Source organism: Diadema antillarum, unplaced genomic scaffold, assembly GCF_040938485.1.
Source record: "Diadema antillarum isolate AM-2024a unplaced genomic scaffold, OU_Dant_1.0 seq00000263_RagTag, whole genome shotgun sequence".
In the NCBI taxonomy this organism is placed as follows: Eukaryota; Metazoa; Echinodermata; class Echinoidea; order Diadematoida; family Diadematidae; genus Diadema; species Diadema antillarum.
In genome coordinates, this window is record NW_027271301.1 from 1,778,262 (window position 1) to 1,793,102 (window position 14,841).

At 39.8% G+C, this 14,841-nt stretch overlaps 1 protein-coding gene across 1 annotated transcript in view; it reads left to right on the forward strand.

The window, feature by feature from the left end:
• Positions 1 to 5,315: 5,315 nt before the first annotated feature.
• Positions 5,316 to 14,841, forward strand: part of LOC139729756 (SUMO-activating enzyme subunit 2-like) — a 40,066-nt gene continuing 30,540 nt past the window's right edge. Inside the window, exons 1-2 of the mRNA XM_071640689.1 lie at positions 5,316 to 5,459; positions 10,033 to 10,116. Of these exons, the coding sequence (XP_071496790.1) occupies positions 5,316 to 5,459; positions 10,033 to 10,116 (228 nt within the window). The remainder of the gene's footprint in view (positions 5,460 to 10,032; positions 10,117 to 14,841) is intronic.

Below are 14,841 nucleotides of genomic sequence, written 5' to 3' on the forward strand. Positions count from 1 at the left end.
GCATCATATCTAAAATCATGGATTTAAATGCGATGTCAAACGACCCATGCGAATGCTGAAATGCGAGCGATTACTGGCGTGAGTGTCGCCAGGCGCGGCAATGCTTGAGTGCAGACGAGCCACCTGAATGAACGAAAGTCTCCGTACTCAGTCGCCACGTCTGCACTCAAGCATTGCCGCGCCGCCGCGCCTGGCGACACTCACGCCAGTAATCGCTCGCATTTCAGCATTCGCATGGGTCGTTTGACATCGCATTTAAATCCATGATTTTAGATATGATGCCTCAAACCGATTTTGCTCAAATTTCGTGAGTAACTAGGAAACTTGTGAAGCTTTATGGACATAATCAAGCGAATTGCCGCAGTCCTTTCATTTTCGCGTTGCATTGCAAAAAAGCGTGGAGACTCCTTATAAGGGGTGCCCCGGGGGTTATGCACTTGTCAATGTAATGACGCACCCCACTACCCCCGGACATGGGTGCGTCATGGTCATTTTTTGACTGACCACACGGGGTTTTTGACGCACCCCCACAGTCACTTTTTGACGGACCACACGGGGTTTTTGACGAACACCACAGTCACTTTTTTGACGGACAACACGGAGTTTTTGACGAACACCTAGGTCACTTTCTTGACGGACATCCTCGGTACATTTGACGCACCCCGTAAATACTGAAAGGATTTTTGCATACGCTTTATTTACGCAATTTCATTTTCTTTCGGTTCGTAAACACAATTTGTCAAAGTTTCGGCAAGTTTCCCTTACCCTGGCCCTGTAAGCACCGTACCGTCATTCACCGTACATCACTCTGCTGCTACGATATTCCGAATGTATGTGCATGCAATCCATAGTCACCTGACCATGACTTGTCTGCAGATGCGCTGTATGTGCGCGGCCATTTCTAGTCCGGTTGAATGCAACACATGGACGATGTACGTTCGATGAGGAATAACGAGCACGCTGCTCACTTGCGAATTGCACAGCCATGACAGCGTTAGCGAGCGAGTCGCGCACCACTAACACTCGACTTGCCTGCTACTATACTGCAGAGTGTACGCGCAGTACGCACCACGCAACGGTATACCAAAGATCGTATACGGAATTCCGTATACGATCTTTGATTTTACTATTTAGTACTGTGAGGTTGAAATCGTTATATCGCTAAACAGTCCGTCTGGCTTGAGATTGAGTATGCGTGATTTCATGAGTTTGTTGGAAAGAAAATGTGAGGAGAAAGGGTGGCTTTTATATCATTTGCTTGCCAGATTCGGGCAAGCATTTTTCCCTCTTAGGCCTACTCCAAAACGCTTCCCGACTTTGATTTTCACTTGCCGCGGGAAAGCGCTCACTGTAAATTCACTCGCGGTACGTACATGTACGTGTATGCGGTACTGGTAGCGTGCAAAAATGCGTGCCGTTTTCCATAGCCAAGTGCATACCATGACGCACCCCTCGGTTCAGAATAATGCGTGTTATTTTCCATAGCCAAGTGACGTACCATGACGCACCCCTCGGTCAAAAATTTGACGACAATGAGGGGATTTTGACGCACCTCTCGGTCAAAAATTTGACGGACATAGCTGGTAAAATGACGCACACCTGGGTCACAAATTTGACGGACCAAACGAGGAAATGACGCACCCATGTCCGGGGGTAGTGGGGTGAGTCATTACATTGACAAGTGCATTACTTATAAGGGGGACGGGGTTACTTATAAGGGGGACGGGTTACTTATAAGGAGGGGCCCCCCTTGTGAGTGGGTTTCCCGAACTGAGCTCCAGTGCATGCATGCAGAGTGCTAGTAGATCTAATAATTTTATATGAGTAAATTTAATCATGTTAATAGTCGATAGTCTAATTATGTCGAGCACAGCTAGTGCAAAGCTTGATCGAAAGATCGGTCTGTATCTGTCCGTCGGGGAATGTTCCGCGGAGACTGCGTCTGGCTTCACGAATCCCCTCACGGACAGCGTTAATGGCAAAATACAAAAGAGTCCTCCGGACAGACGGATCTTTCTGTCTAGTGCAAAGCTAACTATCCAGATCAATTCAAGATTCTAATTTCTATACACAGCCGCAGCCCTTTTAGCTGTCGCTGTAACCGTTTACAGCGACAGAAATCGGGACAGATAGGGTACCGGCCTACATGGGTAAGGCCTGCTTCGCACTTGCACTGCGTCTGCCTCAGTCATAAACAGGCTTGTGATGTAGCGCTAGTGCAACTGCATGAAGCACAGGCTGAATACAGTGCTGAGCTGAGAGGAGCGAGATGAGAGCGAGCATCGCGAGGCTTGGCTGGGGACCTGTTCGCTGGAGCTGCAGACAGTGACCTGGGCATTTATAACTCACTAATTATGCTACTATGCAGGCAAATTAGCAATCATAACACAGGACAAAATGTGCTCTAATAATTTTTCTTGACATACAAACCTCAATCAGACGAAGCTGCATAACCAGTCATAGAGAAGTTGACAGTTATATTTACTAACAATCAGTTCAGGTACGCCCTTGCAACTGCCATCTTGCCAAGCTTACGCAAAGGATTATGGGAATTTGGAAATTACGAACTGCAACCTCATACCCTGTTTTGAGAACAGACACCTGAAACTGATGTTAGTCTGTGACAAGATAAAAATCCCGATCGAATCCCATTTTCTTTGCTCATTTTTCCACTAATAAGATGAAATGATAATACACCTTTGTAAACAATATTCTCCGCTAATTCTCCCATCATTGCAACCAGATCAACCTGAAACATTTGATCATTTGTTTTGCGGGACCTGCGTGCAGAAAAGTCATACCTCGCTGGGAAAATTTGGGGAATAAGATTTTTACATACGTACTGACCTCAGTTGAGGATGTTTAATTATGTTTGCTTCATGTGTCTGATATTTTATAAAGTTTGAAATCATATACAGTACCGGTAGTCACACATGTAACTTTCAAGGAAAAGAACTGGCAGATTTACCTCAATAATGAAATTTGAATAAAAGTTAGAATACACAAACTACAGTATAGATTAAACGAAACTCTTCATAAAACACTGTAAATATGGCTTTCTCCAGGGCAAAAGCTCTGCATGCGGGCTTACTTCGCTGCTAATAACTTTGTGGAAGACGGGTGTTTTCCGCGTGTGGGGTGTGTTTGTGTGTTGGTGCATCCGCAGGCAAATGAGAAGGATTTTGTTTGTTTGTTTGTTTGTTTGTTTGTTTGTTGTTTTTTCAAGGGAGGGTGCGGACCTTTTATTACTGCGGACGTTGGGGTGGTTCACTGTCAATGGTACGTACATAACCCCCACTTTTGGTGGAATATTCACAAAATTTCAAGCAAAAAAAACATTGTAGAAAATGAATATAAAGGGCTGTCACTTCTTGATCCCCGTGTCTTCATGTGCACGTCCTATATGTGCAGGCCTCTCACCTCTGCTAAGTTTAAGGTTGTCGGGTGGACCCAAGGGTGACGGGGTAGGATGGGGTGTGCCCATCCCCGCTTACACGAGGGAGTTTTTGCATTTAGAATCAAACTTGAATGATCCGGTGCACCTTGGTGGAATATTTGCAAATTTCTCAGTCCAAAAGTAAGAAAAATAGATATTTTTCATTAAAAAAAAATGGTAAGAAAATATAGCCTATATTCACAGATTATATATACGATATGAATGGCTACTATATTTTCACTTCCTGAGCCCTGTTGCATAAAACCCTTACCGCTGGACTTTCTATATAGCGGTAAGTCTTCAAATTAGCGGTAAATTTTACAATCCTTGATGCTGATTGGCTGTGACACCTAATTTTGATGGTAGTTACCATTGAAATTCAATGGTAAGTTTTATGCAACGGGCCCCTGATCCGGATATGTATGGGTATAAAGGGGGAGAGTGCGGGAGGGGGTCCCAGCCTCCCACACAAAGGAGCTTTTGCGTGTTTGCAGTGATATCTGGTGCACACTTTGCCGCAATGTTTTTGTTTTTTTTGCATAAAAAACGTAAGAAAACTAGATATTCAGATTGAAAGTGAATTGCTAAATCATGGCAGGCCTATCATTATTATCTGACATCTCACATGCATGGGCATCTTCACTGTGTCCCCATCCGCATGTACTACTGTATCAGTTTATGGAGGTGCATGGAGACAATTAAGGGGGGTTGTGTATCTCTTCTCCCACTTGACGGAACTTTGGTATTTTCCAAATTAAAAGTTAATGCTAATCGAACTATATTGTCACCAATCAATTTTTGTAAGCCTGATGAGCAGGTTCGTCATTTACATCATCAGCTTCCAGTCAGGCGCCTCGCGCGCCCGAGCAGAGCACGCTCTTTACAGCAGGGCTTGGCAAATCCCAGATGTAGGGCCTATATACGCGCTGCTTGAACGACGAGTACTGTAGTAATTGCTTTTAAAGTTCATTGACCCTATCTGAAAAAAAAAATCCTGCAAAAATCCATTAAAAAATCCCCAGATCCCGATCCAAACTGAATAATCTGTTCCTCTATTCCTGCAAGTTTCATTAAAACCCGTTCACAACCTTTTGAGTTATTTTGCAAAGAGACAAAGCAACACCGATAATCACATAAAAATAACCTCCTCCTCCCTTGACTGAGGTAACTAGGATATAATGCAGTCACGATAAGTTAGTGTTATTATTATTATTATTATTATTATTATTATTATTATTGTTATTATTATTATTATTATTATTATTATTATTATTATTATTATCATTATTATTATTATTATTATTATTATTATTATTATTATTATTATTATTATTATTATTATATTCGCCATTTCTTAAAGGGATGATACAGTTTTGGTTTACCTGGCATCAGATTTCTAATTTTGTTGTTGTTGAGACAGAATGAGAAACCTCTATGAAAGACTACATGCAATTTCAAGAAGAAGTCAAAGTTTATTTGATAAAAATTGGTTTTGACATGGATGAGACATCCAAAACAAAGCGATTCTAATTTAAAAAAAAAGTGGGACCCATGCACCTTTTTTTTTAGAATTGCTTTCTTTTGCTTTGTTCTGGATCTGGATCTGGATGTGTACGATGCAGGACCCTACTAGGCATAATGCATCGGATGAGAGATTTCCTTTTGTTCGGAATATCTCAGCCATTTCAAAAACGAATTTAATTTAAAAAACAAAAACAAAAAACCTCTGAATTCCTCTCAGAATGGTACTAGTATGCTGAGTAGCATTTCATCTTTGTACCTCGCAAAATAAACATACAGTATTATAAGTTAAAATCCTCTTCTTTGAGCATGGGGTAGAGGTTGTCCAAGGCCAGATTCTGTATTCGGTGAGGAGAAAATGGCAGCGTCGATAGACGGGATTTTGCCGGAAAATCTTGCCACTAGTGCATCAACTTGCAAGGTGCTGGTCGTAGGAGCTGGTGGAATAGGATGCGAACTATTGAAGAATCTAGTTCTTACGGGCTTCAAGACAATAGTTGTCGTAAGTATTGAAGCTCATTTTTCTTTGTTTGAGAGACTCGTTGCGTGTCGGTGCGGTAATACAGTCCCGTATACTCTAAACTGTGTTGTCCGAGGGTGTTGAAACAAGAACTGCGCTGCGCTATAGAGTACCGTAACCTGTGGCTGTATGCGGCCGTGCGCCCGTTCACGGCAGGTAGGGTGGTACATCCAATTACCGGACGCTTTTTTTCGTGGCTTTGAATTCCGTACTCAGAGGATGAAATTTCGGCTAAAAATAACATCACTTATTCACAGACTCCTGGAAATTACGAATTCAGCCAACTAATGTCAATTGTTCACTCCACTACCTCCAGTTTTTAAAAAATATGCTTCAAACATAACCCGCTCAAAAAGTTGTCTTTTTGCGCGATGCAAAATCGCATTGTATTACCGGACACGATTTTCGCAATGAAATAATCGACATCTTTCGCACCTAATCCTTGCACCAGAATCACAATTTATCCCACAAATCACCGTACACATTCTCACCGAGCGGATGACAAAGAAAACATCGGCAAGTGAGGCTCAAATTTCGCATTTTATGGTAAAATGTCTGTCTTGAACATTTCGAACAGTTCACGCAATAAAACCTTGTGAGAAAATCGACAACTGGTTAGACTCTACTTCTAGTTTACGTGCTTTGTCTATGGGAGCTGCACGTGCGGGTGATGAGTTGCGGGCCCCTTAGCGCACAACTATTCCGCATCGTTCGCTCGCGTTTGAGGACGATAGCTACAAATTTCCGATATCGATCAGTGAACTTTTGGTTCTATTGGAATCTTCAGCATTTTTCATGTATGTGAGTGGGATTTCATAGAATTTCAGTCGTGAAATATGATTCAAACATGCATAAATATTAACTATGAAGAGGTGCGCGGGTCACTCAACTATAAATTTGAGGTAAAATGTGAATTTTTTCGTGTTTTTACATTTTTATGTGGCGTTTTTTGTGATTTCGGTCCACACAAAGTTCTGTGAGGCTAATCTACGAAGTCTCGCGCGTACAGAATGTCATTAGTACGCAAAAATGTGCGTGTCCGGTAATACCATGGTGTCCGGTGACACCATGCTTGCCCCTACAACATACTCGGTAATACACCGCAAAACAGAGCGGCATACTCTGTACATGCACACTACACTAACGTTAGCACACCAATCTACAAAAATCAACCGATAAAATGGGCACAATCTCCGATAAAAGTGAAATTTTTTCACCTAAATGACAACATATCGCATCCAAAATTTTATTTTTGGTAAACTTATTACCCTAGTTCTAGATTACTTCTTTCTTAACATAATATTTTCAGGGATGGGATGCCAAGTTAAAAAAAAATTTATGAGTGAGATTTTCATGACTTGGCATCTATTCTCGGCATGCGAATGCGCGCGAGCGAGGGTGTTGGGAGGGGTTTTTTCCCCCCTGTGGCCCAAGTCCCACGGTAGGGAGCTTTTTCAATTTTTAGCTCTTAATGGTGCGATTAGGTGCGTACTTAAGTGACTATAAGACAAAAGGGAAATATACCTTCATTTGCAACTATCACTTTAATCTTTTGAGCTATGCTCATTATTATACGCCCAAGTTGCAGACTTCGCCTGATGCGTGAGAAAAATGGGTGTCGTGCGTGAGATCGGGAGATGGCCCCTAAATGTCTCACGCAGAATGCGTGAGACTTGGTAGCTCTGCACTTTAGTTTAACACTATAACAGTTAAGAAACAAGGGTCTCTAAGACTAAGAAACTGGATTTTTTTGTTGTTTTCCCGATATTCGTGGATTTTGAAAATATGTCCTCACGTAAGATAGAACTTTCGTGAGCCCATGTGGGCCACCATTTTTTTTTCGGAAAGTGGATATTACCATCGGAAAAAAAAAAGAGACATGAGAAAGACATCAACAACACTGCCAGAATTGTGATCCCTGTTTGTAACTATACACATCCAGTCGCTGTATAAATAGGGACAGGGCTAGGCTGTACCGTCACGACCCATGGGCGCAACACAAAGAGAGCTCAGCGAACCCATTGCAATCGCTTTGAGTTTTGATGTAATGATACTTTAAATCATTTTTTGTCTCCTCAAACTCATCTAATGTAAATCTTCATTAATGAGACTTCATATCTATGCTATCAATGTTGACATACACATTTTACAACTTACTGAAAATGATGATTACATGCAGCATGTGCGAACGGTACATCGTCTTTCACACCAGGTCATTTTGAATATCGGGAGTTCATGCGATCTGAATGCACTTTTAAAAGGTCACACTGTCGACCGTGCTGCTACACTTCAGCAGCGCACGCACACAAAAGATCTCTCCGCAGCGCATGCGCATAATTTGCAGAGGTCAAGGCGGCTGGCGCCATTTTGAATTCTGCAACGATGAACCCCGACGGTCAGGGATTATCATTGCACCAGAAAGTGTCATTTTTTTTGTTCCATGGACTTATCGCGAGGGCTCTCTATGGACTTTTATGAACCTTCTGTAATATTACAAAGCATGCACTAAACGTGAGTAATGTATACATTCTTTATAAGAAACGTATAAATTTTCTTAAGTTTTGTAGTTGTGTTATGGTTCCCCACTTTGAAGGTGAGGCCTCAACGGTCTGACACTGCTTCGCACAGCGTCTGGTCGGGCTACCCTGTTTGCAGCCGGTGCATGTGCGCCCGCTATTTTTCCGCGCTTTCGCAATGGGAATTGGCGCTTACACATTGTTCGCGAGACATGTGAAGGCGTTCAGCTGAAGATCACTGAGCACGCACATATTGCATAGGAATTGCACATCGTGCCGCAAGCGGAGCTACTACAGCGCATATCGGCAAAAATTGTGCTAGGTTTTGCCCTGGTAAATCATTACAACTGCGTTTGTCATCGGTCAAATTTTTTTATGATAACAATAGCATTTATAAATAATCTTGTCTATGATCTATGAAATGGTTGAAAATGATTTGCCTGATTTGTTTACAGTGCGGAAAAACCCTTAAACTGCCGCAAACGGGGTATTTTACTCTAGACGTCTAGAAACCTAGACTCTAAAGCCTATAAAAAAACTAGCCTAAAGCCTAAAGGGATAAATCTTAACAAAAAAAATTTAAAAAACTTCAAATATTTGTAGGGGCCCAGGCAGGGCATCCCATGGCCTGCGCCCGAGCCAAGTCACTGACTGCCACTGGATAGAGGCCTATCTAGAGATCTACAAAACAACCACACACGTCACGTGTGACTGTAGCGTAGACGTATCCATCCATAAATAGCGGCAAAATTATGAAATAGGCCCAACCGCACCGCAGGCCGCAGTGCGTGTGCATCCCTGCTTTAGCAACTCGTATAGAGGGTCTAGATTAGGTTAGGATTTATACAGGCTGGGTTCAATTAGGGTTGTATCAATGGTTAAATTAGTCGAGGGACATTAGGAATTCTTTCCGAAAATAAAAGGATGAAAGAAATCAAAGATCAAAGAATAGAAAAGAAATAGAAGTAAAGAAGGAACGATGAAATATAATATGCTATGATATGCTGTGGAAATCAGCCTCATCGCTGTATCAGTCACGCGTAAATGCATTTGGTGGGGATCGGGCCGCATTAACGAGTATTATCCTGTGGAAGAAAGCCCCACCACTGTGCTCATGTACCATTGACCGCCACACGGTGGGGCTGAATTCATGAGTATAACAATAACGCAATAACAGATAAGCGGCTGTAGTATTTCGTACCACAGACTGTGGTGGGGCGGCCTATTTCATGAGTATGCCTCCATAGCTAGTGTTAGCTGACCCAAGAGAGGCTGACTGGATGCAGTGACATCAACACAAATGCAAAGCTCATGACATCACCATAGACAATACACAACCTTCCTGACCACCACGATGAAAATGATCTACCTGTTAGTTTTCTTACAATTTCATTGTAAAATTTCAAGCCAAAAGGGTTTCTTCTTTAGTCTCATCATCTTTTCCCCTTACATTTTCAGTTCTGTCTCAAATGTCCTTCCGTTTTAGTTAACTGCAAGTTTTCTCGAAGAAGAGCTTATGGCCCTAATAATTTACTTTTTCATATTCATGTAGAGAAATTCCACTACACCAAATTACAGTGAACACCAAAATCACAGGACAATACTTCTTTACTCTTACTACTTCATTCCAATTTCATTGATTTGAACCAAATCAGTTGTCAAAATGCTCCAACAAAAAAAAAAAAAAAAAAAATACAAGACAGACTAATCTAAATGATACAGATGATGACATGAGTTAATATCTAGGGAGTACAAAAGTGCATTAAGAGATGTCCAGTATTGATTTCAACATGAGTTGTCTAATATATTCATGTTTCTGGTACTGTTTGGACTATAAGCTGTTGTAATATCCAACATGCGCCCCTAGTAATTGACAAGTACAATTGTTTGCTAATTTGTTCAATGTATGGTATGGCAATTAGTAATGAATAATGTTGATGTTACCCTGGAGTACAGCTCTCTATGATTCAAATGTCACATGGATGCAGAAATTCTTGATATGTACATTTGATAGAATAATTTTCTTCTATATTTTTCAGATTGATCTGGATACAATTGATGTCAGCAATCTTAATCGTCAGTTCTTGTTCCAGAAGAGGCATGTTGGCAAATCAAAGGCACAGGTTTGTATTTACTCCCATAGTTTTTTGAAAAAATCTCACTCTTCTCAACAGTTTGTCCATTTACAGTCAACCTTGCATATTTGATACTTTGTCTCCCTCATCTCGAGGCAAAATAAATGTCCCAATATTTCCTTATGTATTTCCTCTTCTTAAAACTTAAGTAAAACTAACTTACTAAAAGTTTGGTTATCTTGATTTTAAAAAATCCCATGCCCAATCTTCATTCAACGTATTGTTTTTCCCCACATGTTTCTTGAGGGAAAAATTTCCAACATCACTCAGCTATTCATGTGATACATATGTACTCTGTTCTACAGCGCCATGAGTATCTTTTTAGGTAGATGAGTGCTTTATAAGAGTCTCTCTATTATTAGGTGATACGCTATCAGCGTATCACCTATTGTGATTGTCAAAATTTCTCTTTTTTTTTATTCTTCTTTCTTTCTGCCACATTTTGTGTCGTCAATATCTCAACAATGACATTACGGAATAACATGACATTTTCAGTCAACATGTCTCATGACAAAATCTAGCCACAATAAGGTTTTCATGACAGTAACATATCTATGACGTCATCTAGGCGCCATTTTGTGATTTTCGGACCTTGTCACATGATCGATCATAACTTCATAACTGGATATCATTTCTGTATCATTTTCGGTGGACATAAAGTTCAGGTCACGCTCTATCTTACTTTTTAACGCTAGTTACCCAGGTCTTCATTACGCGCGCATTTGCGCGCGTCAAAATTTTAAAAGGCTCAAAACGACTTCCCAATGGGAAATCTCGAAGTTTCAGACAATTTTAAGCGTTTCAAACATTTTCTCGCGTGCGCGTCCGTCCGCGCAATTTCGCGCGCAGAGGGCGTAAGCAACATGAAAATGCGTTTTTTTTTGACTGATTTGGATTCCTGATACTTTGAGTAACAATATCCATTGATTTCCGATCGATGTTGACCTATAACAAAGAAATGCACTGGCGTCAAAGTTGAAATTCCGCGCGCGCGTCTTTCTGCAAATATAGTGAAAAAACATGTCTTTGTTTATTTCGGCATAGCTCTTTAAATCGTCCATTGACCCTATATTTCTATTGCATATTACAAAAGCATATGAATTGTAAATAACATTCCAAGTATCAATATTGCCAGGAAAACTCGATGACGTGATCATATCGTCATTTTAAATAAAAAAAGTGGAATTGATTTTTTTGAGGTACTGTTTCTGACATTCATTTGCTCGTATCTCTCTTGTTTAAGCTCAATATTATCCCAAATTCGGATATGTTGTAATTTGAACATTTGCCTTTCAAGTCCATGTCATGGTTTTGGAATTTGATGACGTCATCATACTTTAAATTGTGATTACAGGTAAAGACTCAAAATCGGACAAGTTTACGTGTAATGTCTATGGGAGGTGATTTTCTCTTAAACCATACATTGACTTGACAACGTTTAAGCACCTTTATCTCAGCTGATTTTGCTCCATTTCCTCTGAAACTTAAGTATGTTGTAGCTCAGACAATAAGCTGCAGTAATCATGCATTTTATATTTTCAAATCTCCTCATTAGGTCGACAATTTTGTAGTTAAAAACTGAAAATGAGAATGCAATCTGTACGGAACGATTCCCGATTGTTCTTTGCAACTGTATATTGGTCGAATCCACGCGGCCACTTGTGGGAAGTTGAATAGCGCCATCTCAGTCAGCACTGTGATGATAGTTTTATCATACATTTAAGTTTCGCATAGGATCTTCAGGACAGCCGTGTGGCGTAATCGCTTAGCGCGCTGGGTGTTCATAACGCCATACCGGAAGGCGAGAAGTTCGACTCCCGCAGGAGTTTTCTCTTTCTTTCTTTTTCTTTTTTTTATCGGCAGTTCAGCTTTACTCCGATGTCATTTATCGTATTATTTTATCAAGTATACGTAACCCGTGAAGACGACTGCTCTATTTCCCTTGTTTTTTATTGGAGTTTGGAGATTGGGTTTGCTTCATTAATTTTGTCACACTTAATGTTGTAAATTGCCCCTTGTTACAGTGTCCCGCTTGCCACCTTTCGTTTGCTCTTTCCTTTTCTCTTCATTGGTTCTTGTTATATTGTAACAGGATAGGTAGGAACATGTACGTTTAGATAACTTGCAGGAATGGGAGCTGAATTGATTAACTCTAGTCCAGGTGTATGGCGTCTCGCTCATCTCTTTGAAATTCCAGGTTGTTATTGTTTGACCCAATAACGGAGTTGTAGACAGGTTTTATGTTGCTATAGAGGTATCTTGTGCCACATGAGTGGAAGGCATCACTGTTTAGTAGTAGTAATGAACTTTTTCATGTTGTATATATTATTATGGTATAAAGATATAAATTTCACATCCAATCTTCGGGACAGCCGTGTGGCTTTATAGTCGCTTGGCGCGCTGCATGGTCATTATGCACTACCTTAGGACGAGATGTTCGGGACCCGCAGGACGCTATTATTTTTTTTCTCTCCCTCTCTTTCTTTGTTTTTCTTTTGGCAGTTCAGCTTCATTCCGATGTCATTACCCCACGACACACAGACACTCAAGTTCCCCCCTTTTTTTTGTCGGAGGCTGGAGGTTGAATTTGCTAAATTTATCATACGTAATGTTGTAAATTGCCCTTGGTATACAGTGCCCCGCTTGCCACCTTTCGTTTTCTCTTTCCTTTTCTCTACGTTTGTTCCTGTTACACTGCACAAGACAGGTCGGAAAATAATTTACATAACTCAACTGGAGCAGGAATGGCAACTGAATAAATTAACTCTAGGCCAGGTGTATGGCGTCTCGCTCGTCTCTTTGAAATTCCAGGTTGTTATTGTTTGACCCAATAACGGAATTGTAGACAGGTTTTATGTTGCTATAGAGGTATCTTGTGCCACATGAGTAGAAGGCATCACTGTTTAATAGTAGTAGGGCAAGTCCAAGATAAGGTCCCCTCAGAAGGCAAAATTTCATCTTTGCTCAATATTGGCATGTTTGGTATCATTTTGAAGCTTATGAGTTGAAGTTTTGATTTCCATGGAGGAAAAAATTATATTACATAAATTTATGCAAATTTTAAGGGCTTCATTTGCATAAATGTGAAACACAGCGTTACGTATGGGACATTTATAAAAATTCATATTAATTCCAAGGAGAGCAAATGATATTTGATTAATATGTGGACATAAGAAGTTCATCAAATAGTTTAACTTGGTATGAAAATTTAGGGATTATGCAAATGATTATGCAAATTAGCTCGTGTCCTATCATGAGATGTCCCATACGTAACAAATTGAGGTCAATTTTTTAAGTTTTTTCTGAAATTGCTAAGGTTATATTAATGCCCTTTTGGAAAGTTCTAATTTATTGTTTAGAGAAATTAAATACCATAGAAAAAAGAAAAAACAGTAAAAGGAATATTTTTTATTAGGCATTGAAATAATGTTACGTATGGGACAAATGCGTTATGTATGGGACATCCTCATACATAATGCATGTGAATGCATGTAGCTAGCTGGGAAGGTCTCTCAGTACACAAATGGTCAATCATCCTGAAGAAAGCATCCCAACATTTTAGCTACTTTTTGAGTTATAGACACTTTAAACAATACATGTACTTGACTGAACAATTTTCAGAAAGGGGGAGGGGAAAGTGGCAAAATACACAATGAAAAATCAGCATTAAAGGGATGGTATAGTTTTTTGCAGAAAAATTGGGATTCAGTTTTCAACATCTAATGAGATGATTGGAAACCAATTATATGAATTACTGCGTGAGCATACAATCCTAAGACTAGAGGAATTCAAAGTTTAGTGATGGAGATCCAATTTGAAATGGTTGTGATATAAATATTTAAAAAAAATAAAGTAAAATGATTTTTTTTTTATTGCAAGTGATACACAAATTGTCCTTATTCAGGTTTCAATAATAGCCACGACAAAATTCTTGGGTATACATACTGAGGTGTGACTCGAATCAATGACCTGACTGCTAGACAGACATCTATCTACTCGATCACTGGGGTTCCACGCAGCAGGTATTGCTTATTTATAAAAATTAATATTTCTTGTGTCAAATTGTTTTTTATTGAAACGAAATGGCAAACTGCCCTTCATCAATGATAGTAAACACTTTAAACTATTCAATTTTTCAGTAGTAACTATCCTGATAAAAACAGGGCATACATACTCAGGTTGGTCATAAAAATACAGAACATGATTAAATATGATTATGATGGTAAATATTTGGGGAATATTGTTCCCTTGTCAATCTGGATCAGTATTTGAGTAGTTTCAACTGATTCAATTTCAATAATTATGCAAAAATTTGTTTAAGGGTATTTTCCAAAATTACTCTGCAAAATACCCATGAACATGTCTCTCCACACACTAAACGAATGGGGGACAAAGGGCATGCATACTCAGGTTGGTCATAAAAATATAAAAATATGATTGAATATGATTAGGATGGTGAATATTTGGGGAATATTGCTTCCTTGACAATCTGGATCAGTATTTGAGTAGTTTCAACTGATTTTACTTCAATAATTATGCAAAATACCCCAAAACATGATTCTTCACACACTAAATGAATGGGGGACAAACTGTCCCATACGTAACTGTCCCATACGTAACACGTCATGTCTGTCTTTAATTAGAACCTGTAATTAGAGCTTTTTGCCTAATGACACGAAACTTACCTGTGATAATCTTGAGTGTTGTGACTTT